This window comes from Populus alba, chromosome 15 (assembly GCF_005239225.2).
Source record: "Populus alba chromosome 15, ASM523922v2, whole genome shotgun sequence".
Classification (NCBI taxonomy): domain Eukaryota; kingdom Viridiplantae; phylum Streptophyta; class Magnoliopsida; order Malpighiales; family Salicaceae; genus Populus; species Populus alba.
In genome coordinates, this window is record NC_133298.1 from 4,620,994 (window position 1) to 4,646,561 (window position 25,568).

The 25,568-nt window shown below is 31.9% G+C and overlaps 3 protein-coding genes across 3 annotated transcripts; 2 read left to right on the forward strand and 1 right to left on the reverse strand.

Moving 5' to 3' along the window:
- The first annotated feature begins 9,226 nt into the window (after positions 1–9,226).
- LOC118056250 (transcription factor LAF1) lies at positions 9,227–11,948 on the forward strand. Its single transcript, XM_035068405.2, has 3 exons — positions 9,227–9,572; positions 10,316–10,445; positions 11,076–11,948. Exons 1-3 carry the CDS (start codon positions 9,425–9,427, stop codon positions 11,683–11,685), a joined length of 888 nt encoding a protein of 295 aa, XP_034924296.1. The 5' UTR covers positions 9,227–9,424; the 3' UTR covers positions 11,686–11,948.
- A 3,337-nt stretch (positions 11,949–15,285) lies between these two features.
- On the forward strand, positions 15,286–18,137 carry LOC118056249 (transcription factor MYB17). Its single transcript, XM_035068404.2, has 3 exons — positions 15,286–15,704; positions 16,396–16,525; positions 17,066–18,137. The coding sequence occupies exons 1-3, from the start codon at positions 15,572–15,574 to the stop codon at positions 17,688–17,690; spliced, it is 888 nt and encodes a 295-aa protein (XP_034924295.1). The 5' UTR covers positions 15,286–15,571; the 3' UTR covers positions 17,691–18,137.
- A 593-nt stretch (positions 18,138–18,730) lies between these two features.
- On the reverse strand, positions 18,731–20,641 carry LOC118056251 (remorin). The gene is made up of 5 exons (XM_035068406.2): positions 20,200–20,641; positions 19,906–19,950; positions 19,735–19,822; positions 19,358–19,439; positions 18,731–19,142 (listed from the first exon to the last, which is right to left on the reverse strand). The coding sequence occupies exons 1-5, from the start codon at positions 20,390–20,392 to the stop codon at positions 18,948–18,950; spliced, it is 603 nt and encodes a 200-aa protein (XP_034924297.1). The 5' UTR covers positions 20,393–20,641; the 3' UTR covers positions 18,731–18,947.
- Positions 20,642–25,568: the final 4,927 nt, after the last annotated feature.

The window sequence follows — 25,568 nt, forward strand, 5'->3', positions numbered from 1 at the left end:
CTTTAATCAAACTCATTTCTGTCTTTAATGTTTTCGTCCCTTTTATATGAGAATAGTAACCAAATGTTACCTAAAAGACTAATTTGTATGTGGTAACTTCTTTTTTTTGCCCAGTGATCAAGAAAAGAATTATGTTTCAAATCTTGGTTTTGTAGAAGTTAAAATAACCTATTTTTTATTCATAGAGACCTAGTTTCTATTTATTTTTACATGCAAAAATCCATCTCACAATAATTTTAACAAAGCCCGTATTTTTAAAATCTATTTTTTAATAAACTGTAATTAAAAATATTTTTATTGAATCTATTTTTAAAAAAAATCACAATCATAAAAACTACCACAATACTAAATAAACATCAAGTCAACTAACCATGTGAAATCAAATTAACAGAGTTCCTTCACAAAGATGAAAGAAAGGATTGGTATATCTAAAAGTTAAAGTAAAAGAATTAATATAGACCATAGTTTTTAAACCTGACATGGTGGTCGATGCGCTATAACAACCAGGTCATAGGTCACCCAGGTCAATCCAAAAAAAAAAAAAGAATTCTAATGCAACACTTATAGAAAACACTTAACTAATTACAATGCAACACTTATATAAACCAAATTTAAATTTTAAACCAACAACATAAATTTAATTTAATATCTAAAACACTTTGTATCTTGTATGATCATTATTAATAGAGCATATTGAAAAACTCTTAGTTTCTTCGGTTGTCAAAATTGATGGTCATCTTCTACTATCTAATTTTCAATGTTACATATTATTTTAAAATTAATTTAATTATAATTTAGTCCTTTCCAATAATTTTTAAATATTAAAAATAAAGGTAAATATAACATTGCTACTAAATAAGATAAAATAATACGCTAAATCAAAACAAGGAAAAAAAAACTGATATGGCCTTGAAGTCTTTTACATGTGACTTTTATTCCTTTTGCTCTTCTTCGCAACTGATATGGTTTCTTTGCAATTGGTATGGCTGAAAAGGTACTGGGGTAGGAAGGACTATGGAGAGATTAGATTTTTTGTTTTCCTATTGCTTCGTTTGGCAGTAGGTGGATTTAATTCACTACCCTAAAACGATGATATTTTACTTCTATATATATATAAACCATGGTCTCACCCAAATCTCTCAGATCCCGATTAGACTAAGTTTTGCTAGGTTAAATACCTGACTAATTTTTTTTAACCCGACTCAGTCCCGGCTAGGATTTTAGATCGACTCGCCTAGTTAAGATAGATTTTAGAATTATAGTATAGACAAGAATTGGATTGAAGGGTTGATATAATTTTCTATCTACAAACATAATTTATTATGTGTTTAATGCTGAAAAATAATAAAAGAACAAAAAACCAAAAAAGAGGAACATAAAGGGGCAGCCGGGAAAGATTCTCACCGGCGGCAGCCTAGGAAACCCGAGATAAGCTAAGGTTAACAGGGGTACAAGGTGAGAGAGAGAGCAGTCAGGGGGGGCTTGAATTTGATAAACAATACTACAAGGGTGTGTTTGGTATTGTGGTAGCTGTTGTGGTTGTGATTTTTAAAAAAATTGTTTTATAAAAAATACCTTTAGTTGAGGTTGGTTTAGAAAAATATATGTTTGGTTAAAACTGTGGTTGAAATTGAGGTTGAACAAAAAATAGTTTAATGTGTTTGGTTAAAAAAATACTTTTCAAATTAAGGTTATAAAATAATTTAAAAATATTTTTAATTTAAATATTGTAGATTTAACTACTATTATTACATCATGAAATAAATAATATTGATATCAAATATTTTTTATTATTCAATTGAACTATATGCAATGTTATCACATACGAAATCTATCCAACAATAACTATATTTTTCATGGTTTCTTAAGGATGCAACAACAAAAACTGAATTTTTTGTAACATCATTAAGCGACATCCTTCTAATTTTTTGAATAAAACACAATTAAAAAAAATAAAAACTGAATTTTTTTTAATTGGGTCAGACCCGGCAAGAACATAATTGGAATTGCAATCAAATCCCACAAATGCTACATTATTATGCGATATCCTTCTAATTTATGTAGTGTTGTTAAATAATATTAAATACTAGTTTTTCGAGTAAAACTCCAATTTTTTTTTTTAAATTACAATTTCACTACGTACAAAATTCATTCGACAAAAATTATAGTTTTCATTATTTTTTGAGCATGTAATAAAATTAGGTAAAATATTATCAGGAATAAAATTGAGATTACAGTACGAATAAATTTAATTCATCTTAAACTATTTTTTTAACAAACAAACAAAATATTGTTTACGTTCACGTGAATAGTGCAAGTGAAATCAATTAATTGCACTGATTTTTCAAAAAAAAAAAAAAACCTAAACTTTTCATACAAACAGTGTAGCACACTGGTTTTTCGAAATTATATATAACAAAAAAAAACCTAAACTAAACTGTTCACTTTGGTGAATAGCTCCACTGTTAATTTAAATGGATAAACAGTGGAGCATGCTCGAATGTTCATTCATTTTCCCGTTACAAGAAGCAGCCAAGAGCTGCTTCTTGTAAACTGTGGTTGCACCACAGTTAATGGTGGGACTCACCATTAAAAAATTGTGGTAGCAACGTTACCAAACATTAAAAATTATAGCTGCAGGTGCAGCATAATACCAAACACCATCAGAGACAACTAAACTTGCCTCATAAACTTACTTAATTATTATGCTTTCGAATAGATTTTTAACACGTGCCCCTTTTATGAGTCAAATTTCTTAACGGTATTGCCTCATCACTTCATTACTTTTTTGTCAGTTTTTTCTTTTTAATATTTCTTAAGGGTCATTTACTAATTAATACGACTAATGACATGATTTAGTGTTAATTAAGGCCTTGTTTGTTTCCCGGAAAGTAGTTTCCGGGAAACCATTTTCCAAACTTTCCTGTGTTTGTTTGTCATTAGAAAAGTTGGTCAGCGGAAAACACTTTCTAGTCAACGGAAAACACTTTCCGGTCAACGGAAAACACTTTCCCGTCAATTTTAGTCAAAAAAAAATTTGACTTGGTTTTCAGGAAAGTGTTTTCCTTTTAGCTGTGTTTGTTTTCCGAAAAGTGGTTTCCAGGAAATCACTTTCCAAACTTTCTTGTGTTTGTTTGCCAGTAGGAAAGTTGGTCAATGGAAAACACTTTCCAGTAAAAGGAAAATTTGGCTTGGTTTTCAGGAAAGTGTTTTCCTGAAAAATTTGAGGGGAAAACACTTTCCGGAAGTTGTGAAAAATTTAGAAATGTCATTATTTGCTGATTATATCAAATTTGATCCTCAAACTTTTGATTGCTATATATATTTTGTTTTGAATATTTATTTTTCAATTTCATCTCTTAAAATTTTATTTTTATATTAACTTTGGTCCTTATTTTTATAATTGCTAGTTACTTTTTCCTTATCATTTTTTTATTGAAATTTTTTATTTATCAAATTTGATCCTCATTCTTTTGATTGTTACTTATTTTATTTGAAATAATTTATGAAATGTTGATTATTATTATTTTAATTTCTTCATTTTTTTTTTTTTTTTTTTAGATTTGATCCCTATTATTTTGATTATTATTTGTTTTATTTGAGATAATTTATGAAATTATATTTTTTTTTTCAATTTTATTCTCATTCAACTTTTTAATTTGTAAGATTTGTTCCTCATTATTTTAATAAACTTGAGAAAAATAAAATATTAATAAGTTATTTTCCAACTTATTTTCCATGACATAACTAAACACTAGAAAGTGTTTTCCAGTTCATTTTCCATAACACTACCAAACATTGAAAAATATTTTTCCGAATTCACTTTCCCCGAAATTCACTTTCCAAAAGGAATTTACTTTCCTGCAAACAAACGGAGCCTAAGATCGCTTGAGAATTAATCAAATCACATTCCACCACATTGCATCTCTCCAATGAGCAGGCGGCTTTTCATGTAATATATTTTAATAATTGATTAATCCCAGTTTGTATACGACTATCATTTTATGATTATACTTTATTCATCATTATGTCGAGTCATTAATTTGGGATTAAAAAAATTGAAAAGAAAAATACAATATCATTTGAAGGATATATACGATTAAGAAGGGCCACCAAAGAGAATATTACTCTTGTTGCTATTCATTATGAATAGCAGAGGACATGAAAGTGTATACGCATATATGTGCAAAATGTTTTTATTGGTGGCTTTGAGAGCTCTCTGATTTTTAAATAAATATTTTTTTAAAGAGAAAATTTAATGTTTTTTATAGAAAAAAAACTTTGAGATATGTATGATAAAAAATATTGAGAATGTAAAAAATTATGGACTAAACATCTAAAAGATTTGTGAAGTACTGTTTGATGAAAGAATGAGCTAAAATATCATTTTACCCTAATAGCATTTAACGAGGGATAAATATGTTTTAAATGTTATTAATGAGAGATAAATATTTTTTACACATCATTAATGACAAATAAATATATTTTATATATTATTAATATTGATAAAAATATAACAGTGTCTTAAAAATTTTTTATACATCTATGAGTGTTGAAAGATAACATTATTGATCTTAACATTTTATGTTAAGGATAATAAGAATAAATAAATAAAGTTTTGAAGCTTAGTAAAAGATATAGAAAAATTGTCAATTTTATATATATTTAGACTTGGCATGTAACTAAGTTATAATTTTGTTTATTATATATATATATATATATATAACACATTCTTCCATCAATGTTATCTTTATAAAGAGTAGTTCGTCAAAATCATGCTAGCTTCTCTTTCTCTTATTTTTTCCATTTTTCCGACAATACTATTTTCTTTTTCAAAAACTCACAAATGCTATTTTATTAGCAAGCCAATTAGGCTACAACTTACTAGCAAACAAACCATATTAATTAATTGTTAAAATGGTCAAAGCATAGGAGTCTATTAACCAATCAAATCTTTTTTTTTAAATAGTCGTAGCATTTTTGGACTATTTCTTATAGGACATCTGCATTTGCGCATTTATAAGGATTTTTTCCCTCATAATTTAATAAACTTTATATATGAGTGGAAAATCCCACATTCATCGGGAATAAAAAAAATCTAAATTATGCATATATAAAGATAAATTTATAACTCAACAATTTAGTTTTCTGAACTGAAAATATACAAAGATATATCCATTAATATGTGTTAGATTCTCGTATGCATATTGCATCTCTCACACACAGACACGGTATGTATACAAGGATTTAGTATATTTTGATGGACTTGCTCCATCTACCCTGAAAAGGGGTCAAGAGAGTACGTAGTTGTTGGATTAAAGTATTAGCATCTTGTTTTTACCAACTTTTTATGATATTTTAATTTACCAAATCATCAATTGACAAGTGATAGTAACAAAAAATTAATCGCATCTCCCTCTTTGTTTTTGTATTTTCTAAATGTTTTTGAAAAAAATTATTATTTTTTATTTTTATCTTTACTTTAAATTATTAATTCCAGAGCTTACAAAATTATGGTAATGAGTAACATTGGTAAATGACCCTTGATTTCGTTCTCTCTCTTGTAGAAGAGAAACCAATCTCTCTTAAAAATGCAAACCAATTAAATAATTAATTAACAGATGATTTCACTATTTGTTTATTAAAAAAAAATACAGGCTTGGGTGGCATATAAACCACCTTGTATTATTTGGCAATAATTCAACCACAAATATCATTATTAATTAATCTTATACTAATTCTACCCGTCTTCTCCCATGTAATAATAAAGTCAATTAACTATTCATATTTGGGCACGTGTTACAAAAAAATATTGTAGAACGTATCATATTCTTGTGGAGATCTGTTAAATAGGAGATTCCTCATGATAAAAAAAATAAAACAAAAGGATAATTGGAAGAAGAAGAGAAAAAAAAAAAAGAGATTCCTCACGATATGAAAATATAATAGGAGAACATCATCGATTTGCTGGCAAGAAGTTTTGTTTTGAGAAAAACTCCTCGGAGACCAATAAAATCTTGGCCCGACATAATTATTATATATATATCGGCTTGATCAACCAATTTATTTTATTTTCGAGACTACTATTCCGTCCGTTTTTTATGTGTAAATACAATATCTGTCTACTCATCAAATTAATAAACACATTCTCTTTTTTCTTAGAGAACCGGAGGGGGAGAATATCTATTAATTAACAAATGATTAACGAGTGATTAGCGAATGATTGTCCTTGGCAATCTCAACAAGCTATTGATTTTCCATGATTAAGAGATTTTCCATGATTTTTTCCAAATTAATTAGGTATCATGTCATGAGGCACGCTACAGTTTGTTTATAGCTGTCCACTGTCAAGCCAATTACGAAGAGAGTTTTCGGACCATGATTACGACGTAATTGCCTAGTTAGAGTCGATGCCAACCTTGTCGGTGCGGTTATGTTTTTGAAAATATTAAGAGTACTTTATATTTTCACGGGATTAGTTGGGACAAAGAAACCGAGTTACTTGGTTAAGGAATCATGACTAGGTAGTTGTAATTTAACTCTTTTTTTTATCTTAAAAAAATCTAATTCCCTGGCTTATAGTGAGAATTTAGTCAGTGTGTAAGAAAAGTTATTCCTTTCACTTAATGGAAAGCTGTCTTCTTGCTCGGTCGTTTATTGACTAGGCCAGTTGCCTTGGTGCCAGGTCACACGTAATAATGCGAGCGTCATTGTTTTTGCAGTAGAGATTCTGATCCTATTGTAGACTACAGCCACAAAGTCCATGCTTTGTGTGCGGCTACTATGTCTATAATTTAGCCCTAAAAGAATTACCATAGATTATTAGTAAACATAGTTTGTTCCCTCCTTGGAACAACTTTTATTGTTTTTGGTTAGGGTGGGAAGATAAAATAAAATAAAAACATGTTTGATTGGAGAGATTAAGAATAAAAAAGCTGTTGATTTTTTTCGTTGTTTAGGTGTTTTGATTTTTTTAAAAGATTTAACCCTTCTAATTTAGGACTTGTATTGTATTTGTCGTTGAGTTAAACTTTAATAACTTTGTTTTTTTAAGATATAAATTAAAGAAATGTAGAAAAATAATAATATTATCCACAGATACGTACTTAACCTCCTCGTACAGTCATTTTCTATAAAATTAAAAGAAAAGAAAAGAAAAGGGGGAAGCATAGTTTGTTTCACTTTTCCACCACATGTAAGTGGATACGGCGGCTTCGAAGTCATTGTTAATTGATGACTTTAATCTTACTCACGGATGTCAATTTGAGTGTTGTCTTGTGCAAGACAACTTTAGACCTTTTATATAAATAAATGCAAAGCGATTACTCCTTTCCTTTAGCATACTTTGCGTGAGCTGCGATATAAATTGACTCCAGACTTCTTCTTCTTCTTTTTCTAACTACGAATTAGGCCACCGCTTCAATTTTCACAGAGAAACTACCCAATTTAGCCCCTTTTTTTTTATTTTTAATTCAGCAAGCAAACCTTCGTTGATCTTTGTTTATATCTAATTACTCTACAAGTGGCTTATTTTGCCAACTCACTTCTATTGAAATGGTACGCAAGCTCATGTATCGAATCCATCCCATGTTAAATCGGTAAGGTAACTCAAGATTCAAACTTTAAAAGAAATAAAAAGAAAAACATGATTGATTATGTTAAAATTCGAGTTAACTTTATTGACCGATTAAAATCTAGTTTTCAATTTGTTGATATTGTTTTTTTTGAAAAATAATATTATGTTGATATATTTTTTATTAAAAAAAATAAATAAGTGCGGCAACCCTGGGCGTTCCACCTTAATTCAAATCTATTCTTACAACTATAATCCTACAATAATACCAATAAAACAATGTTAACACAAGTTAATGAATCACTTGGAATCATAAGTTATTAATGGGCCTTACTGCTCCTGGTGAGCCCAAAACAGTAGCAGCCGCAGCAGATGGTTTTAAAAAGCTGAACACACATAGAATACGAGGATGCATAAAATATAGACAACCACCTGATTTAGACTGGCTTAACCTAATATCAATCGCAGCGGATGGTAGCTTTTATAATCGTAATTTAAAAAAATTATTTTAGTTAAAATTAATTTAATATTTATATATATTTGGTTAAAATTATAATTAAAATTGAGGTTAAACAAAAAATAGTTTAATATATTTAGTTAAAAAAATACTTTTCAAATTGAGGTTATATATATATATATGTTTTTTAATTTAAATATTGTAAATTTAACTACTGCTATTATATCATGAAATAAATAATACTTATATCAAATATTTTTTATTGTTCCATTAAACTATTTACAATTTCATTACTTACGAAATCCATCCGACAATAACTATAGTTTTCTTGGTTTTTTAAGCGTGCAACAATATCAGGTAAAATATCATCAGGAACAAAATTTGTATTGCGATCAAATTCTGCAAATGTTACGTTATCAAGCAATCTCCTTCTATTTTTTTTTTCGAATGAAACCAATTAAAAATAAAAATAAAAATTGAATTTTTTTTTAATTAGATCAGACCCGATTCAATGCATTTAACTTTAGACCAGGTCGCCGAAACAATGAAGTTTAATTTTACTGGTCATTTAAGTGAACAATGAAGAGTGAAAACTCTAATAATAAAGAAAAAGTAACATGCGGTTTTAGCAAAATTTACATGGTCCCAAGTGAAGAATAAATTATATTTTATTATTATCAAAAAACCTAAATATATAGTTTGTTTTAAAGGCTACCCTAACCGCGTAAACGAACATATATAAATTTTTTAATTAGGTGGTCCAAGGATTGAAAATAGGGCTCCACTGTACCATAAATATTTACTTGACCGAGTAATAAACATGACTTCTTAATTAAAATTAGGTATTTAAAAAGTCAATCACACAACAATAATTTAATTGCACTCTTCAATTTTATTTATTGTTATTTAACAGGAGCAGTGCTCATAATTCAAGACATTTACCCTATCTTACCAAAAACGATTTAAGCATTTTTGTACAGGTTTTTATCCATCCGGCTAAATTTATTTTTCTCATATGACATCTACGCGTCGATAATAAAACTAGAAAGTTCATAAAAAAAAAAAGAAGCTATTTTTCATGTTTTATATAAAATTCAGATATTGATGATAAAAAGATTCTACCGCTTTAACCATTTTGCTAGCGAGAATTTATAATATTAGCCACCAAGAACAAAATAAATATTTAAGAATTCCAGGCAGACGATTCATGCGTAAATTTTATAATATGGTAGGCTAGAACTACTATTTTTGCTTTATATACCAAAGCATTAATGGTCAGCTGTTCATAGCGCACCCATCACAAAGTCTCTTGCTCTCTCTCTCTCTCTCTCTCTCTCTCGCACAAGTCATCGACTGATACTTCTGATCAGTCTTCCTTCCCGTCCCGTGGCAAAATGGGGTGCAAGTCCTCTGACAAGCCAAAGCCAAAGCCAAAGCCAAAGCACAGGAAAGGCTTGTGGTCACCTGAAGAAGATCAAAGGCTCAGAAACTATGTCCTTAAACATGGCCATGGATGTTGGAGCTCTGTCCCCATTAATGCTGGTATGTATTTACTGCAAGCTTATAATTATTCACCAGTCAGTGCATTGCCATCTTGCTAATGCACTTGAATTTGAATAAGAAATTAAAAAAAAAAAAAACAAATCATTGTATGTTGATTACAGGCACATATTAACATAGTTCTATTAGTTTTCAGGACTTTACTGTATCGGATAGCATTGTTTAGCAGGGATGAATCTGCTCTTATATTCCCAGAACATTGATTTTTTCTTGAGCATGAGTGATTCAACTCAGAAGCATTTATTATTGCCATGAACGTTTCTATGGTTGGACACAAGGTTTCATGTTGATGGGATTGGTTTGATTTATTAATGTTGAGTGTGTGTTATATAGTTTTGATTAATCAATATTTTAAGATGATTGTTTACAATATCTTTTTAAATACTCTTATACAAATAATTTGTCAATAAAATAATGGCCAAGTATCATGTAAACAGCCATCAAAATTACTGGAAAGTCTTCATGACTCTTGGGTTAAGCCAAGCTTAAGACTTACCAACCTCTCATCATCAATTGGCTAATTTTAGTTGGCTCATTCTTTGGTTAACTTAGTTAGGAATTTAGATGGCAGCTTGCATCATCTAGACAGCATTTGTAGTAGAATCTCTAAATTTCAAGAGAAAAGGATTGATGGTGGCTTCCTCTTGAAATAACTGGAAAGCCCTTACGAGTTGACTTTTTAAGGTCTTCATGATCATGGAACCCTAAATATTGTGCTAATGCAGGCTTGCAGAGGAACGGGAAGAGCTGCAGACTAAGATGGATTAATTACTTGAGACCAGGATTAAAAAGAGGGATGTTTTCTGCACAAGAAGAGGAGACAATCCTGGCCCTTCATCACATGTTAGGCAACAAGTGAGCAGACTTAATCCCAAATAATTATAATTACTGTACTAAAAAGTATCACTCTTAAAGAATTAAGGACCGCCCTTAACACCTTTCTGCTACTAGGTGGGTGACCCCTTCAAAGAAAATTAATTAATAGGAGTTAGGACTTGGATGATCATGATCATTTAGGTCAAATAATATAAATTTACAAGAAAATTATGATAATATAGATTATTACTAGGTGCTAGCCTAGCATGCATCTTCTGAACTGTCTAGCAAGGCAACTGCCTCCACCAAATCAAGCCACATTATGCTATGAGGGCACCCAGTGGACTTTTTTTATAAACAGATAACAGACCATTGCAGGCCAACTTGAATTTTGTAACCTAAACAATGATACAAGGAAATAATTGAATATGATTAGATTTAAAATCCCTGAATTCTTTTCTCCGAATTCACAGAAACATTATAGGATTAGCATGTTTCTGCATTAATTAACTGGTCGTGGCGTACCGGTATTTAATTCAGCAGGAGGTTTCGTCCCCGCTGGGCATTATTTCCTTAATTAACTGATTATTCCTGATCAAAGCAGAAATTTTATGTCTTTTGTGTCAATAAAGCGGAACTAATGGAGACAACCTGTTCTGAACTGACTAGGTGGTCTCAGATAGCACAGCATTTGCCTGGAAGAACAGATAATGAGATAAAGAATCATTGGCATTCCTATTTGAAGAAAAAGTTGCTCAAAGACGAAGGGATGGAGTCTTTGAAAAGAACTCAATCTGACAGCTCAAACTCAGACATTATGGAACTTTCACCGTCTCCCAAGAGACTCAAAATGCAAGCTTCAAGTTTTGAGTCATCAACGAGTGCAGAAAAACCATCAGCTGATATCAACCGGTCAGTTCCGCAGATGTTTGAGTCTCCTAACGAACCTAAAGGAAGCTCCTTATTACCAAAGGTTATGTTTGCAGAGTGGCTTTCACTTGACAGCTTCGCAAGTTTAGGTGAGCCTATGGATTCAAAGGGTACATTTGATCATAATACAATCTTCCAAGACAATTTCTTGCATGATTACTTACTGGATGAAAGAGCATTTGGTGGTGAGTATCATAATTCACTAAGCGATGGTTCGAGCGGCGACATTTTTAGTTCAGAATTCAAGTTTGAGAGCCAGAGTCCAGGGAATGAGTTTGATTTGAGGTCTGGAGAGGATTTATGTAGTGACTTCAACTTGAGCAACATTAGTGATGTGATGTACATATGAGGGCTTGGTTTCCAAAAACAACTACGAGGAAGAATAATTTCCGATCACACAACAACAGGGAAAAAAAAAAAAAGATTGACTCTCAAATAAAAGGGCCTGCAGATAAAAAATATTCGTAGCTGACTAGGCCCCTTTCAGCTCTTTTCACAAAACCAGGTGTATAGATGATGAAATAGGCTTTAGTAATCAGTTGAGTTTGTGGTTATTCTTCCGTGTAGTTGCTTTCGGAGACATGAGAATAAAGAATCTGTCAATTTCTAGTCTCTTGGTGATGATTAATGCTTATAATTTCCATGTTTTCAACACCAAACTTTCTGTTTGATCATTGCTTGCTCCTTTCCACAAGGATCATCCTCTTTGATCATGCAAATATTGAGAGGGTTCTTAACTCAATTCATCTCCAAAGTACTGGGAAGTGAGAACCTCTTTTTTAAGCATTTGATAAAGGAGAATCACAACAGAGTTTAGTGCTGCTTCATCTGATAAATTAAGAAAAAATCATTCCATGTTATTCAAAGGTTTTAGATCCATTAACTTTTCGATAACCTCACAGCGAAAACTCAGTACCGACACTTTGAGCAGGCATTAGGTTGTGCAAGGAGGCATAAAAAACTCCTGCCAATCCTGGGATTTATCAATGTACATTTAAAATTAAGATATTTATATTATTCCTAAGTAGGTACTGAATCACATTGAATAGTGTTCAAGTTCACATAGGAGATGATGTTTTCTAACATTACTTAATCAAGGGCAAGGGCTTACACGGTTTCTTCTGCATAAAAAAAAAATCTTCACAGACATTGATGGAACATTATATAATTAATTTGGTTGTAAGATATTCAGCACGGCAATGCATGCTTCACTGTCGTCTAAGGTTTCTGATTATGATGTTTTTTTTTCTCTTCAAATAATATTTTGAACTCTTTCATGAATTCTAAACGATGAAATCATCTGTGAGAATTAGGATGGCCCATAACAGGATAGTAGCAACTGCAGCAATGATTGTACTTGGTGTCCATTTCAGTGCAATCACCAGTTGGGGCAAAAAACATTAAAATTCTGATGATAAGAGAAGGTAATTAACCTTGTGTTTTGTACAGGGCTAGAGAAAATGAAAATTCTGATATGCATTGCCTTCTTTTTCCCCCCATGGACAACTCTTTCTTAGAAAAAGGTGGCATATCAAAACTAAAAGTACAAGATACACACAAAATAATGCTAAAGGAGCTCTAAAAGTCAGCGATAGAACTCAAACTTGAGAATTATTGAAACGTTAAAACTGAACGATTCTTCTCTGACCTGGAATTGCGAATGGGGCACTGGAAGAGAGTGGAAATAAATGCATCTGACCTGTCTTGGGCGTCCAATTCGAAAGCCTGTGGATAGAGTGTGCTTTACTGGGTCCAGTTACCAGATGGCCCCATGAGAGGGCATGCTCTGCACTTTCATGCAAACTGTAGCATTCCAGAAAGCAAACTCATTAATGGGCTCTCTCTCTCTCTCTCTCTATATATATATATAGAGATATATATGGGGGCGAGCGAGCTTGCTCTTCCATCAACCACAAAAACCAATTAGCTCGGCTGATCAATCAAAGAGCCGACGACAGGTCAGGCCCAACTCCCATCAGCAATGAAGAGTAATAAATTGTTTGGTTACATGGCTGGGCCACGACCCAACCACTAGAACGGCCAGCGTAGCTGACTAGTCAATAGTGAGGACCAAACTTTGGGCCTTGCCTTAAGCAGTACTATATGGGCCTGACTCAGTGTCGTGCAAATTTCCAATAGCCCAGCGCTGAGAGAGTGACGACTTTCTCTATCTGGTGCTCGAACTTCCAATACTTCTCTCCCCAACTTGTCTTCTTCATCCCTTACGGTGGAGTTCCATAGTCTCAATATTTTTCCTTTTTATTCTTTTATATTTTCTCCTCTACTTCTGTTACCATGTTACCTTATTTTTTCTTCTTTCTTCTCCAATACTTCTTTCTTATTTGATCCCTTAATTTTTATATAAATTAAATTAGTTGTTTTTTTATTATCATTGTTTATAAGATATTTAAAAATATGATAATATGTATTTAAAAGTGTGATAATAATTGTTTTTGAAGGTTTTTTTTAATATATTAAAATTACATAATTTTTTTATTTTTAAAAAAATATTTTTAATATTAATACATTAAAACTATCTAAAAGACATAAACAATAATAATTTTAATCAATTAAATAAGTTACACCGCATATTTTTAATCGATTAAACTTACGACAAAAATAAAAATTGAGAGACAAAATAGACTATAAAAAAAGAAGGAAAGATTTATTTGGTAGATGAGTTCACGTGTCAAGTTGCGCATGCAACTTTAGTCAATGAACGACAGAGTGAGTGACCGTACAAGATCAAGTCTAATTAAGCACGAGCCTTGAGCTCCAAGACTCAATAGTCATTACCCACTTTATTTATGTTGTAGTCAAGGATATTTTTATTTAAAAATATATTAAATATTTTTATTTAAAAATATATTAAATATTTTTTTATTTTTTTATTTATTATTAATATTAACATATCAAAATAATTTGAAAATATTAAAAAAATAATAATTTAATTTTTTTTAAAAGTTATTTACGTCCCGCAAAAACAAATTGTGTCTCAAGTCTCAACACAGGGGCAACTTTTTTCATTGACTTTTGATTGTCATGTGTGTTCATAAAAAATGTTTTTTTAAAATTGATTTTTATTTAAGAATATATTAAAATAAAATAATTTTTATTTTTTTAAAAGCTATTTTTAATATAAAAATATAAAAATAATTAAAAAAAAATATAAAAAATTAATTTAAAACTAAAAATAACAGCACCTTTTTTTTTTTTTTCATGTTTTATTGATTGAATGTATCAAACACTATCATGGAAATAACTGATTCCCTCCTTATCAAGTGATACTAACCGGATAAAGATTTAAAAATTCTGAGTCAAATCACTCTTTACAAGAAAGTTGATTTTATACCCGTGATTGTGACCGAGATTAACTTAATTATAATAATATCAAATCTATAAGAAGTGAATTTTAAAAAAGTATAATTTAATTAATTAGATTTTAAATTTTTTTTTAGAGATTAATAATTTGAGTTACATAAATTTTAGGATCATTAATAATTTATATAATTATTAATTTTAAAATTAATAAAATTAATTAAAATATACACAGACTAACTAAATACCCATATTAATAATAAAAAAAATACCTACAAGTAGCTAACCGTCGACCAATGTTTTGTTTATAATCGAGAAATTCATAGCATAGAAGACATCTATCATCTTCTATCAGAGTCCAACCAGATCTTCTTTATGAGCACTTGTCGCACCATAAAAAAAAACCATCAAAAAGAGGATGAGAAGCCACTCCAACACCGTGGTGGAAGCAGGATTTTTTCCACTACACAATTCCTCGTGCCCCACTTTAAGATGGTGATGAGTAATTTTTTTTACCATCAGGCTAAATCAGTTTTTTTAATAAGGACAAAATTGTATTTTATAATCTTCCAATCCTTTTTTTTTTTTTTTTTTTTTAATATAGAGCCACAGATTAGTTTTTTTTTATATATATAATAATAATCGATACCTCACTCGATCCTCTGGCAATATTCTGATGATGGCATCTTTCTAGGTTACTTAACTTGCCTGGCACTTGACAGTCTGGTTAAAAAGTAAAAGCTGACCCTATGAAATATGAAAAAAAATAATGCCTTGCTTGTTTCAAGCATCAAAACCCCGGATGTCAAATCCCATCAAATGACTTTTTTTTATCTCATTGAGAGGTGAAACCTTTTAGTAGTACCGTCATATAACTGCGAGAGCTTGATGGGTTTTGTTGTCTGATAAGAAAGAAGATGGGAAGGGGACCTTGTTGTGATCAAGATGGAGTGAAGAAAGGACCCTGGACTCCTGAAGAAGACCATCTCTTGGTTCAGTACATTCAAAAAAATGGTTTTGGTAGCTGGCATAGCCTCCCTAAGAAAGCAGGTTTTACTTTCGTTTTTGTTTCCCATCTTTTGGTATATTCTGCTTCAAAGTTCAAGATTTATTGAACCTACTACATTGAAATTTGAAGAAAGGAAAATGTGTAATGGCTTTGGCTTGGATTTCGGAAGGCAAGTGACCTTTGATGCTATATGATTGCAAAGGCCATGTTGTTTATTTCTTATTTCCTGGTTGATTGGAATCTGTGCTTGGTGTTTCTGCTATTTTAACTTGTTAAAAAGAGAATTTGAGACCACCCTTTACATGATTTCGGGTTTGCCATCTTTTATAGTGGTTCTTGTTCTTCTTCCTTTTCTTTTCATGCCCAATGTGTTGCTCTCTAATTTTCTAACCCTTGCTGTTTTTCTGAGCACTTGTGTAGTTGTTTAGCTGCATCTGCTCGAGAACTTTCAAGTATGTTGACTAGAGAAACACAATTGTACAAAATCCAATAGCTAGCCTTCAACACAATACAATTTTGATTAATTAAAGTTGAATATTTGAGGAGACACTTCCCCAACTTGGATAAGTTAATATTTGAACCTTAATTAGGTGAAAACTAAATCTAATGACAATCAAATTCCAGTTGGCTTTGCTGCCAGGAGTTCCTTATTAAACTCTGATCTTGAGTTCCTAGAAGTTTCTGAACAGTGATGTCCTGAAATGTTAAACATGAACAAAATATCATGATCAGGCCTCCTTCGATGTGGGAAAAGCTGTAGGCTTCGGTGGACAAACTATCTTCGCCCTGACATTAAACGGGGTCGCTTCTCTCCTGCAGAAGAGGCCACTATTATTCATCTTCATGGCATCCTCGGTAACAGGTAAGGTGCTGCCTACTCTCATGTTTTCTGTGCATTATCTTTTGTTTGGAGTTTGAAGGAGGATATGAACATGAGTATTTTTGAATTCCTGCTATATTTCTAAAACACTTCTATCCAGGGCTAATATCCGCATGATATTCAACTGAACTTCTTTATGGATTTTGTGTCACGGAGAGGAACTTTTGTATCCCATGTCAATTTCTTCATTAGGATGAAGAAATTACTCTTTGCATTGTTGTTGGTTTTTGGTTTATGGTGCTTCTAAAGGAGAACTTTATTGAACAAAAGCTCTCTATATGGGGGATAGGCCAGATTTAGGATGCACAGATTTCTGCTCATTCATCCGGATATTCATGAATTGCTTCAAGATGAGTTACTGATTTATGGATTTTGAATGAATGTTCCAAATGGTTAGAATTTTGCTGTTTTTGCCTATAAGCATGCTTCCATTTTTTGCTAGTATCATATAATTATATAAAGCATGCCACATCTTTTGATCTTTCTACATTTATATTTTGTACTCCATGCACTACTTCTCAGGTGGGCACACATTGCATCTCAATTACCTGGAAGAACAGATAATGAGATAAAAAACTTCTGGAACTCCCACCTGAAGAAGCGTCTCGCTTCCATTGGTCCGAAGTTGCAGATCAATCAGTCCTCTTCTAATCCTATCAATATCATGTGTGAATCTCGTTCTTGCCACATGGTACAGTGGGAGAGTGCTAGGGTTGAAGCAGAGGCTCGCTTGTCAATGCAGTCATTGCTCGTAAAACATACATCAACAGTCAAGGGCCATCCTGATATCTTTATCCAGTTATGGAACTCTGAAGTTGGGGAAGCATTTCGCAACATCAAAGGAAAAGATGTCGAAACATGTGAAAGTCTGGTATCTGATGCACATCCATGTGTAAAAATTGAACCTGTTTTGCTTGAAGACACAGCTCCAGCAACGCCTAACAAAACAAGTACCTCCATTGACACCACTCAGGGACAAGAAGATACTTGCAAACCAAGTGCAGATGCTATGTCTGTTTCAGACTCCATCGGTTCCAATGAATTTGCAGATTCTTCAGATACAGAACTGAAACTATTGCTGGATTTCCCAGGAGGCAATGGTATGGAATTCATAAGAGAAAACTTGCTTGGTTTTAGGTGCGACTGAAACAGCCTCTTGCCTTTTGCACGATATGGTGGCACTCCAGGAAGGAGCTGATGGTGATTTTTTGGGTACCCTCCCTGTTTTGCCTTTTGATTTCTAGTATTTAGGCCTTCTAGTTTCCTATTTTGGTTGACAACTCTCTGCTTGAAATCGAAGAAGTTAGAGGCAGCAGAGTTTAAAATTGGAATTCAGCAACAGGTTGCTGTGTTTCTAGTTTTCATTCCATGCCTTCTTTGCTAAACTGAAATGGGGTCCAATGGAAAACATTGCCGGATAGAAGAAACCTTTTTAAGGTCTACAGTTCAAAGGAGTACCAGAGATGTTTTTGTCTACTCTGTTACAATAGTACCAAGTGATCCTGATAGTCCATAGTTGAGTATGAAGTCATGAAGGGTGCCTTTTGTGTATAAAACACCATATTAGCTTAAATACAAGTTTCTTTCTGGTTTTCATCTACATATATCTGATCCTTCATTCGTTAAAAACACTGAATTTTGCGCCCATCGAAGTGGAACACGTTGTAAAGCCCGCAAAGAAACCTGGATGCATGAGTTTTTATTTATATAGTAACAGTTGGTGTATTATTTTTTTTCTTCAGATTATTGAATAACATAATTTTTAGAAAATATTATAGTTTTCTCTATCTATTTCTTGAGCCGTAATCACAAGGGTTGATAGCCTTAATTTTTATTCACGCCATAAATTGCGTCACATATAGTAAAAGTTTGTATAAACTGATTTATTGCATAAAGTGATGTTTTTTAGAGGCTGCAAATAAAACCTGAAACATGGTGTTCTTCTGTCTGGACGAGCTATGAATAACAGGGCCCACTCCTTGTCTGGTCTGAAATTATCAAGAAAACTAGACTTTCTATTCAATTGGGTCCATTAATTGGAGAGAGACAATGCTAGAGAGTTTCGTAATCTTTAATGTTCTGATAAATTGAGGGCTGTCTCCTCCATAAACACAGGCACACAGCAGAACCACACATCTTTTGTCTCTCTGAATTGCTCTTGTACTTCAGTTTCCGTTTACTTCATGATTCATAAAAGCTTCTTACAAACTCATTAAGTTAATTTTCCAAACAACATCTTGAAATGTTCTATACACACAAATACATCAACATGGACGCACAGAATAAATGAGCTCTTCTCAATTCTCCCGTTTTGAAACAGCATATAAACAAACAAACACTAACAAATACAGGCTTAAAAATAAACAAATAATACCATTTTCAATCAAATCTGAGAAATTATAGCCTAAAAAATTCCAAGAAGCTTCTTCGGAGAACTTCCAGTGGCACGATATTTCTCAGCCATCTCTTCAGCCTTGAGAAGATCTTCCCCAAGTTTAGCTTCGACAATAGCCTTCTTTTCTTCTGCTTCCTTGTGAATCATTGCGATTTTGTTCTTCATTTTCTCCATACATTCTGCCTTTTTCTTCTCAAGTTGTTCCTGCTCATATGCAAGTATAATCAATGATGTCAAACCAAAAACTTTACCAACTACAACCATTAAACAGCCTGAATAATTTGGTTGGCATCCAAAATATGGTTAATTGCTTCATATCAACAAAAATACAACAACTAAACATTCAGGGGACCATATGGATAATCAAGACAAAAGTTTCACAACTCTCTCTTGAAACATAAACTAAGGCTTGTTGCTACCTCAATCTTCATCAACTCAGCCTCCACAGATGCTTTCTTGCTGTTCTCCCATGATGTAATGGAAGAAAGTTTTTTGTGAGCTCTGCACAGTAGATTTACCAAATTCAATTACGTAGAAAAATCATCACTAAAAAACAGAAAAGTACTACAAGTACAATAAGAACATCACTGTATCAGAAAATATAATTTTTAGAGCAGAAGAATATCATCATCATAGTTTTCATTTGAAGTCTGGAGATTTAAGGATCATAGCTCAGTAGTATTTTAAAATCATTCTGAGATATCAAAGAGAAAATTAAGAACTTGGCTATGTAGAAATAAGCTGGAAATTACTCGAAAGAAAGAAAAAGACATTTGCTACTAGAGAAAGCTCGTACTTGTTTTCTGCTTTGGACTTCTCACTCTCTTCCCATGCTTTGACAAGTGATATCTTCTTCTCTGTTGCAACCCTTGCAAGAACAGCATCTATACCAAAAAAATAAAAAAGTTGATTGCTTAAACTGCTATAAATTGATCAAAGAACAACCTAGAGATCTAACAATAGGTACCTCTATTGACAGAGCCCTCTTTTTTCTCCTCAGCAGATGCAGAAGCTATTGCCCCAAGAAAAAAAAAATCAAATTCAAGGTGACATATATCAGATAACAAAGCACACAGAGTTTTTTTTTTTTTTTTTTAATGTCTTCAAGATTCTAAAAGATTCTTTAAATCATGGTCTAAGCAGAATAAAAAAGATACTAAAAAAAAAAAAAAGACAAGCATAAGGTTACAAAATTACCAAATACCAGAAAATTTAAAATCTATAGTGGATAAAGAGAAGAAGAAAGAAAGGAACATATTACTCTCAATAACAGCAACTGCTTCTGACTCCTCCACCTTCTCTTCAGCAACAGAAGGAGGGATCACAGTTTTCTCCTCAGCCACATCTTTTGGAGCCTCAGCTACAGGTTCAGGTTCAGGTTCAGCTGGTGGTGGAGGAGGTGTCTCTGATGGGGTTTCAGTAGTTTCCACCTTCTTTGGCTCCTCCTCTGCCATATCCCTTAACACAAGCTAGAAAGAGAATTATGGAGCCGACAAAAAACTACAAGAAGATAGCTATAAAGATAATAGAGGCGGCTAGTAACGGTGAGAGAGAGATACGAGGGAGAGAAATAAGAGGGAGGGCTAGGTGGTTGTGGTTGAGATCTTATAGTTGGAAGAGGGTAACTGTATCTTGAAAACCTGAGCTGGCTGGTAGGTCTTCTCTTTGTTTCTTGGCACTTCGCGCGCGCGTTGTCTATGTTATATGCGTTGGCAGAGAGTGACACTGACTCTCCTACTTGAATCTTTTTTGTGTGTGCCTTGAAGCAACAACTTGTCCATTCCTGTATTCCTAGTGTTCTTGGTTGGTCAGGATGCTTTCTGAATTTGTATCCATGATTCTTAAATTAACTTTCGTTTATGGAGATTGCTTTTTTTCTTTTTTGATCTTGTAAACATTCATGTATATGGGAGTTACAAGCATAAATTCATATGACTTAAACTCTAGAATTTAGATATACTTTAAGTTTGAGATTTCTGGCTCATAACGTAAGGGGATTTACGTTTTATGTTATTATTTTGGTTCAAATCTTAAAAAGAAAATGATAAGAAAGAAATTTTTATTCCGTTACTAATCCCGGTGTATATTTATAGTGTTTTAAATGAAAATATATTAATTTTTTTTTAAAAAAATCGACATCAACAGAAAACAAAAACGTGATATTCATATTCTTCTTTCTTTTTTTGTTGGATAATGAAGAATATTTTGAAAAGTATTTTACTTGTCCATCCAGCTTTTTGTTTGGATGATCTTAAAACGTATTATCTATGTCGATTTAAAGATGTTATTTCCAGGATTTGAACAAATAAAAGCAGCAAACCTCATTAACTTCACCTACCCTCTTCACATAAAAAGGTATTCAAGACTTAATATTAGATACTCAGCTATAAATTAAGAAAAAAGAAAGAAAATACCCACCTACAATAATTTGGGAAAAAATAAAATTATTGTTTAGGCAGAGGTTGGCGATTCAAGAGACAACGATTGAAGATATTGATTCTTTCGGGCAAAAAACATGGCAACAAGCAAAAGAATTCCATATAAAACGACTAGTCGTTATCGAAAATCCCGAAGCAACCTTGTCTCGGTTATGAAACGGCGCCGCTTCGTAGCCTTCAAGAGATTCACCGTACAAGGTCATGAGATTCTTTTTGTTTCGTGTTAGCCAAGGAACACCTGTGGACCAGGTTGTAAAGTGACCAGATTAAGAATAACCCATAAAGAAATTATATAATTCTTAATCAAACCAATTGAGATCCCATTTGCATCTCTGTTTTCTTCCTAGCAATCAATGGCCTTGAAGATAAGATTACAGGGAGATGGGATTAGGTTTAGTTGTGAGATCATGAACTTGACTGAGTAAAATGCTTTATCCAATCCTTGATCAGATATTGTCGGTTGGACCAGCAAGTGGATTTGTATCAAACTTTGCATGCATTTAATTAGAGCATTTTCAAGGCCAAATGACTCGTTTATGAGAGCAACGATCGATATATCAACACGGTTTTATGACCATATCTCTAAGAAAAATTAAAATATAAAAAAGATTTGGCGAAAATGTATTTTAATTGGTAGCTCGATCAAGACTTTGTAAGAGTGGTACGTACCATGCTTTTGGTCCCCAGGGCACACACAACAACCTAGGAAGTACATATTCTTGTTTGCATGTACAAATATTCAAGCAATTAACCACATCTCTAGCGGTAGTTTCAAGCACGATTTGATGAAGAGGTGCACTAATTAAGATCAATTGGGTTTTGAACCCTTTAAATTACTTATAATTAAGAAATAATTAGCACCGAATTAATTTTAAGCGATTGTTTTATATATATATATATAGAAAAAAGGTGGGATCATACGTACATCGTATATAAAGCTGCTACTTGTGTCAACAACTATATATCTTGTCATGTAATAATGAGTATATACTACTATAAATAGTAAAATAACTTAAATGAGTGTTTCCTTAAAAAGACAAAGGTCGATGAAGTCATTGCGGTGCTGTTCAAGTGTCATGTGGAAGCAGGCAAGAAGCAAATATCTATTCTTTCTCAGGCTCTATAATTAATTCCTTTGAAGAAAACGAAATCCTAACCACAGAGAGCACCGGATCTGATTAATAGCTACATGAAGGTGCTGAAAGAAGTTGTTGGCGGCTTTGGTTGAAGGGCTCGATCCATATACACACATCAATTATTATTTATTATTATTATTATTATTATTATTATTATTATTAATATGGATATCCAGTGAGCATGCGTGTATTTTAATTAATTTTATAGATTTTAAAGTTAACGATTATATAAATCTTTAGTGATCATTATATAAGTTCGAACATGAGATTATATAAAACAAACATATATATATATATATATATATATATATATATATATATATATATATATTATTAATATGAATATCCAGGTGAGCATGCGTGTATTTTAATTAATTTTATAGATTTTAAAGTTAATGATCTAGTGATCATTATATAAGTTCGAACATGAGATTATATAAAACAAACATATATATATATATATATATATATATATATATATATATATATATATATATATATATATCAGTTATTAATATTATGGGATGATCATGTTAAATATGTCTATGGTTGGGGCGATGGGGGAAGTCGATCCAGACGCTCTTTGATGAGCTAGCCCTTTCCACTCCCTTAATTTTGTCTCTTTTGTCCAGACAAAAAACATTACCAAATCTTTGAGTACTCTCGGTAAAAAAATATGTTGTCGTCAGTCGTGTGTTTTCTTGTTTTGATCGGACAAAAATCCAATCAAGAAGTATCTTTAGAAACAAATTTATTTAATAGTTAAACATGTTTTTATCTCTTTGACTAAGCCTAAGGGTGCTGTATTTTTATTTTGACTTGACGGCAATTGGCCTAAACAAATCTGGATTGAATTATATTATATGATGCAAAGTGGATCAATGCCAAGTGTCCATCTAGCTTGAGAGTTACTCAATCCAGATCGCTGTCTCTCTTTGATTAAAGAATCGTGAACAAGTCATTGAATATCAAGATTAACATACTGATCACCAGCTGTCATGAAAACACCACTCAAATTACATCACAAGCAGAGATTAGTGCTGTGCTCTGATCAATATAATAAGAAGGAATACGGGGGCCTTCTTTTCCCCAGGCAAATCTGATGGCAGCTATCTATTTGGCAGTGTATTTTTGTTAAGTTTATCAATTTTAAAATTAATAATCATGTAAATATATTATTATTTTTTAAAAAATTCAAATTTATAATTATTAAAAAATAAATTTGATATCTGATGAATTGAATTATTTTCAAAGTTGTCTTGTCATCTTCTTTCTCCGTGAAGAAGCGGTAAATGTCGAATATTGAAAATCTCTCATGTATAGAAATGCAGGCTAAAACATTAGCATCATATTGAAAACTTGGTTTGCCATCTAATAGGAGTTGCGAGATTGGACCGTCGATGATCAGAGCAAGCTCCACAGCCATAAACACAAAAGTTGTTGGAGGGCAGAGACGTCCCCGAGATAACTTCTTTTTATGCTAATTAGATTATTGATATATAGCTCAATAATAATTTTTAGATAATTCATATTAAAGAGTGGTGTAAAATTATTTTTACTATTTTACTTAAAATTTTAGATTGAGATAGTGTTTTAATATGGTATTAAAATTTTATTAATAAAGTAATTATGAATTTAAATTTTACTATTCCATACAAAATTATTTTTAAAATCTAAGATAAAAACTTAAAAAAAAAGTTGGGTTAAGATAGTTATTAATTTAGTTTGTAAATACTTAAAAGATGCTGCAGGAATATGTGTAACGGTGTTATGTTTTTTAAAAAAGATGAGAGTACAGAACTTGCCCTAAAATCCTTACCTCATAAAAAACCCGAACTTGGTGAGGAAGCATTTTGCTCGAAAATGAGACAACGTTTAACTAATGATGAAAAGGACAAGATATTGTGTTCTTTTAATAACGTAATGTCTTGAAATAATTAAGATAATTATTATAATCATAATTGAACTGGACAGATAAAAAAGAAAAAAAAGAGAGGTGTATGCTTGCTTGATTAATAAAGTTGCTTCGCTGGCAAGTGCTAAACGTTGGACGACTTTGCCTGCAATCAGACTTTATTGTAGATTATGCTAAACAGAAAAATTAATATTTTGTCCTAGTCCATTCGGACGCTCTACCTGGCTCATATTGAATATATGTTCCCTATCAGCTCTAGGTGAGGCCCCCCAACATGCCTTTCTTTATCATTCTCCCTTGTTTTAAATATTTTATATAATTTATATATCGATCTATGAAATATTTATATAAAATTTAAAAAAAATTAGAAAAACTTTACAATATTTATTTTAAGTAATTCTATCTAAATAAATCTCTAAAGAGCACAAAACTCAACACAATTCTAACATAACATGCTAATAAAAGATTTAATAAACATTCAAGTCTGGACAATATAATTTATTCTCTCTACACACAAATACAACTCACTCTTCTCATCAAACACACACACACACACAAATACACACACACACACTATACTAATTTAAGCAAATAAATGTTTTTCTTAGATATTATTGGATCAATCAAGAATCAACTCGCATTCTTTCTTCTGATGATTTTTTTCAGCGTCATCATTGGCATAACCCCCGCTGTGTTGGGGTTTAGCCGGTTATGAAAGAGCCAATGACGAGGCTGAATCGATCATTGAGGGTGCCCAGATGTTATTGCATGATATATCATTTGTAGGCTATTTATTGAATTACATTAATTATTTCATTCATAGCACTTCGCTGGAAGTGTTTGGTTGATCGATGTTTGTCACCCTTCTCAGTTATCGCAAGTGTCTTTTTCTGGCACTGATGAGCATCAATGGATGCCTTCTGCTTGTTGTACATGAACTTCTATAGTCTTGAGTTTCTCATGTTCATGTTGTCTTATCCTGTCAACTTTGCTTGAATATTGATGAACCTCGTATAATATTTGTATTGGTAGGAAACAAATGTCAAAATAACGCTCATGATGGGCTGTAAGAGTATTGTAAATGTAATATTTGTATTATGTTTCTCACATTCATGCTGTCTTCCATACCAAAAAAACGCTC

What these genes read in the sequence shown, in the direction of transcription:
- LOC118056251 (XM_035068406.2), bottom strand. Translation starts at nt 20,392, where the DNA reads ATGGCAGAGGAGGAGCCAAAGAAGGTGGAAACTACTGAAACCCCATCA. An exon ending in AGAGGGCTCTGTCAATAGAG is followed by an intron (nt 19,823 to 19,905) that starts GTACCTATTGTT and finishes TTTTTGGTATAG; the next exon opens with ATGCTGTTCTTGCAAGGGTT. An exon ending in CTGAGTTGATGAAGATTGAG is followed by an intron (nt 19,143 to 19,357) that starts GTAGCAACAAGC and finishes GCATATGAGCAG; the next exon opens with GAACAACTTGAGAAGAAAAA.
- LOC118056250 (XM_035068405.2), top strand. Translation starts at nt 9,425, where the DNA reads ATGGGGTGCAAGTCCTCTGACAAGCCAAAGCCAAAGCCAAAGCCAAAG. An exon ending in CTCTGTCCCCATTAATGCTG is followed by an intron (nt 9,573 to 10,315) that starts GTATGTATTTAC and finishes GTGCTAATGCAG; the next exon opens with GCTTGCAGAGGAACGGGAAG. An exon ending in CATCACATGTTAGGCAACAA is followed by an intron (nt 10,446 to 11,075) that starts GTGAGCAGACTT and finishes TGAACTGACTAG; the next exon opens with GTGGTCTCAGATAGCACAGC.
- LOC118056249 (XM_035068404.2), top strand. Translation starts at nt 15,572, where the DNA reads ATGGGAAGGGGACCTTGTTGTGATCAAGATGGAGTGAAGAAAGGACCC. An exon ending in TAGCCTCCCTAAGAAAGCAG is followed by an intron (nt 15,705 to 16,395) that starts GTTTTACTTTCG and finishes TATCATGATCAG; the next exon opens with GCCTCCTTCGATGTGGGAAA. An exon ending in CATGGCATCCTCGGTAACAG is followed by an intron (nt 16,526 to 17,065) that starts GTAAGGTGCTGC and finishes ACTACTTCTCAG; the next exon opens with GTGGGCACACATTGCATCTC.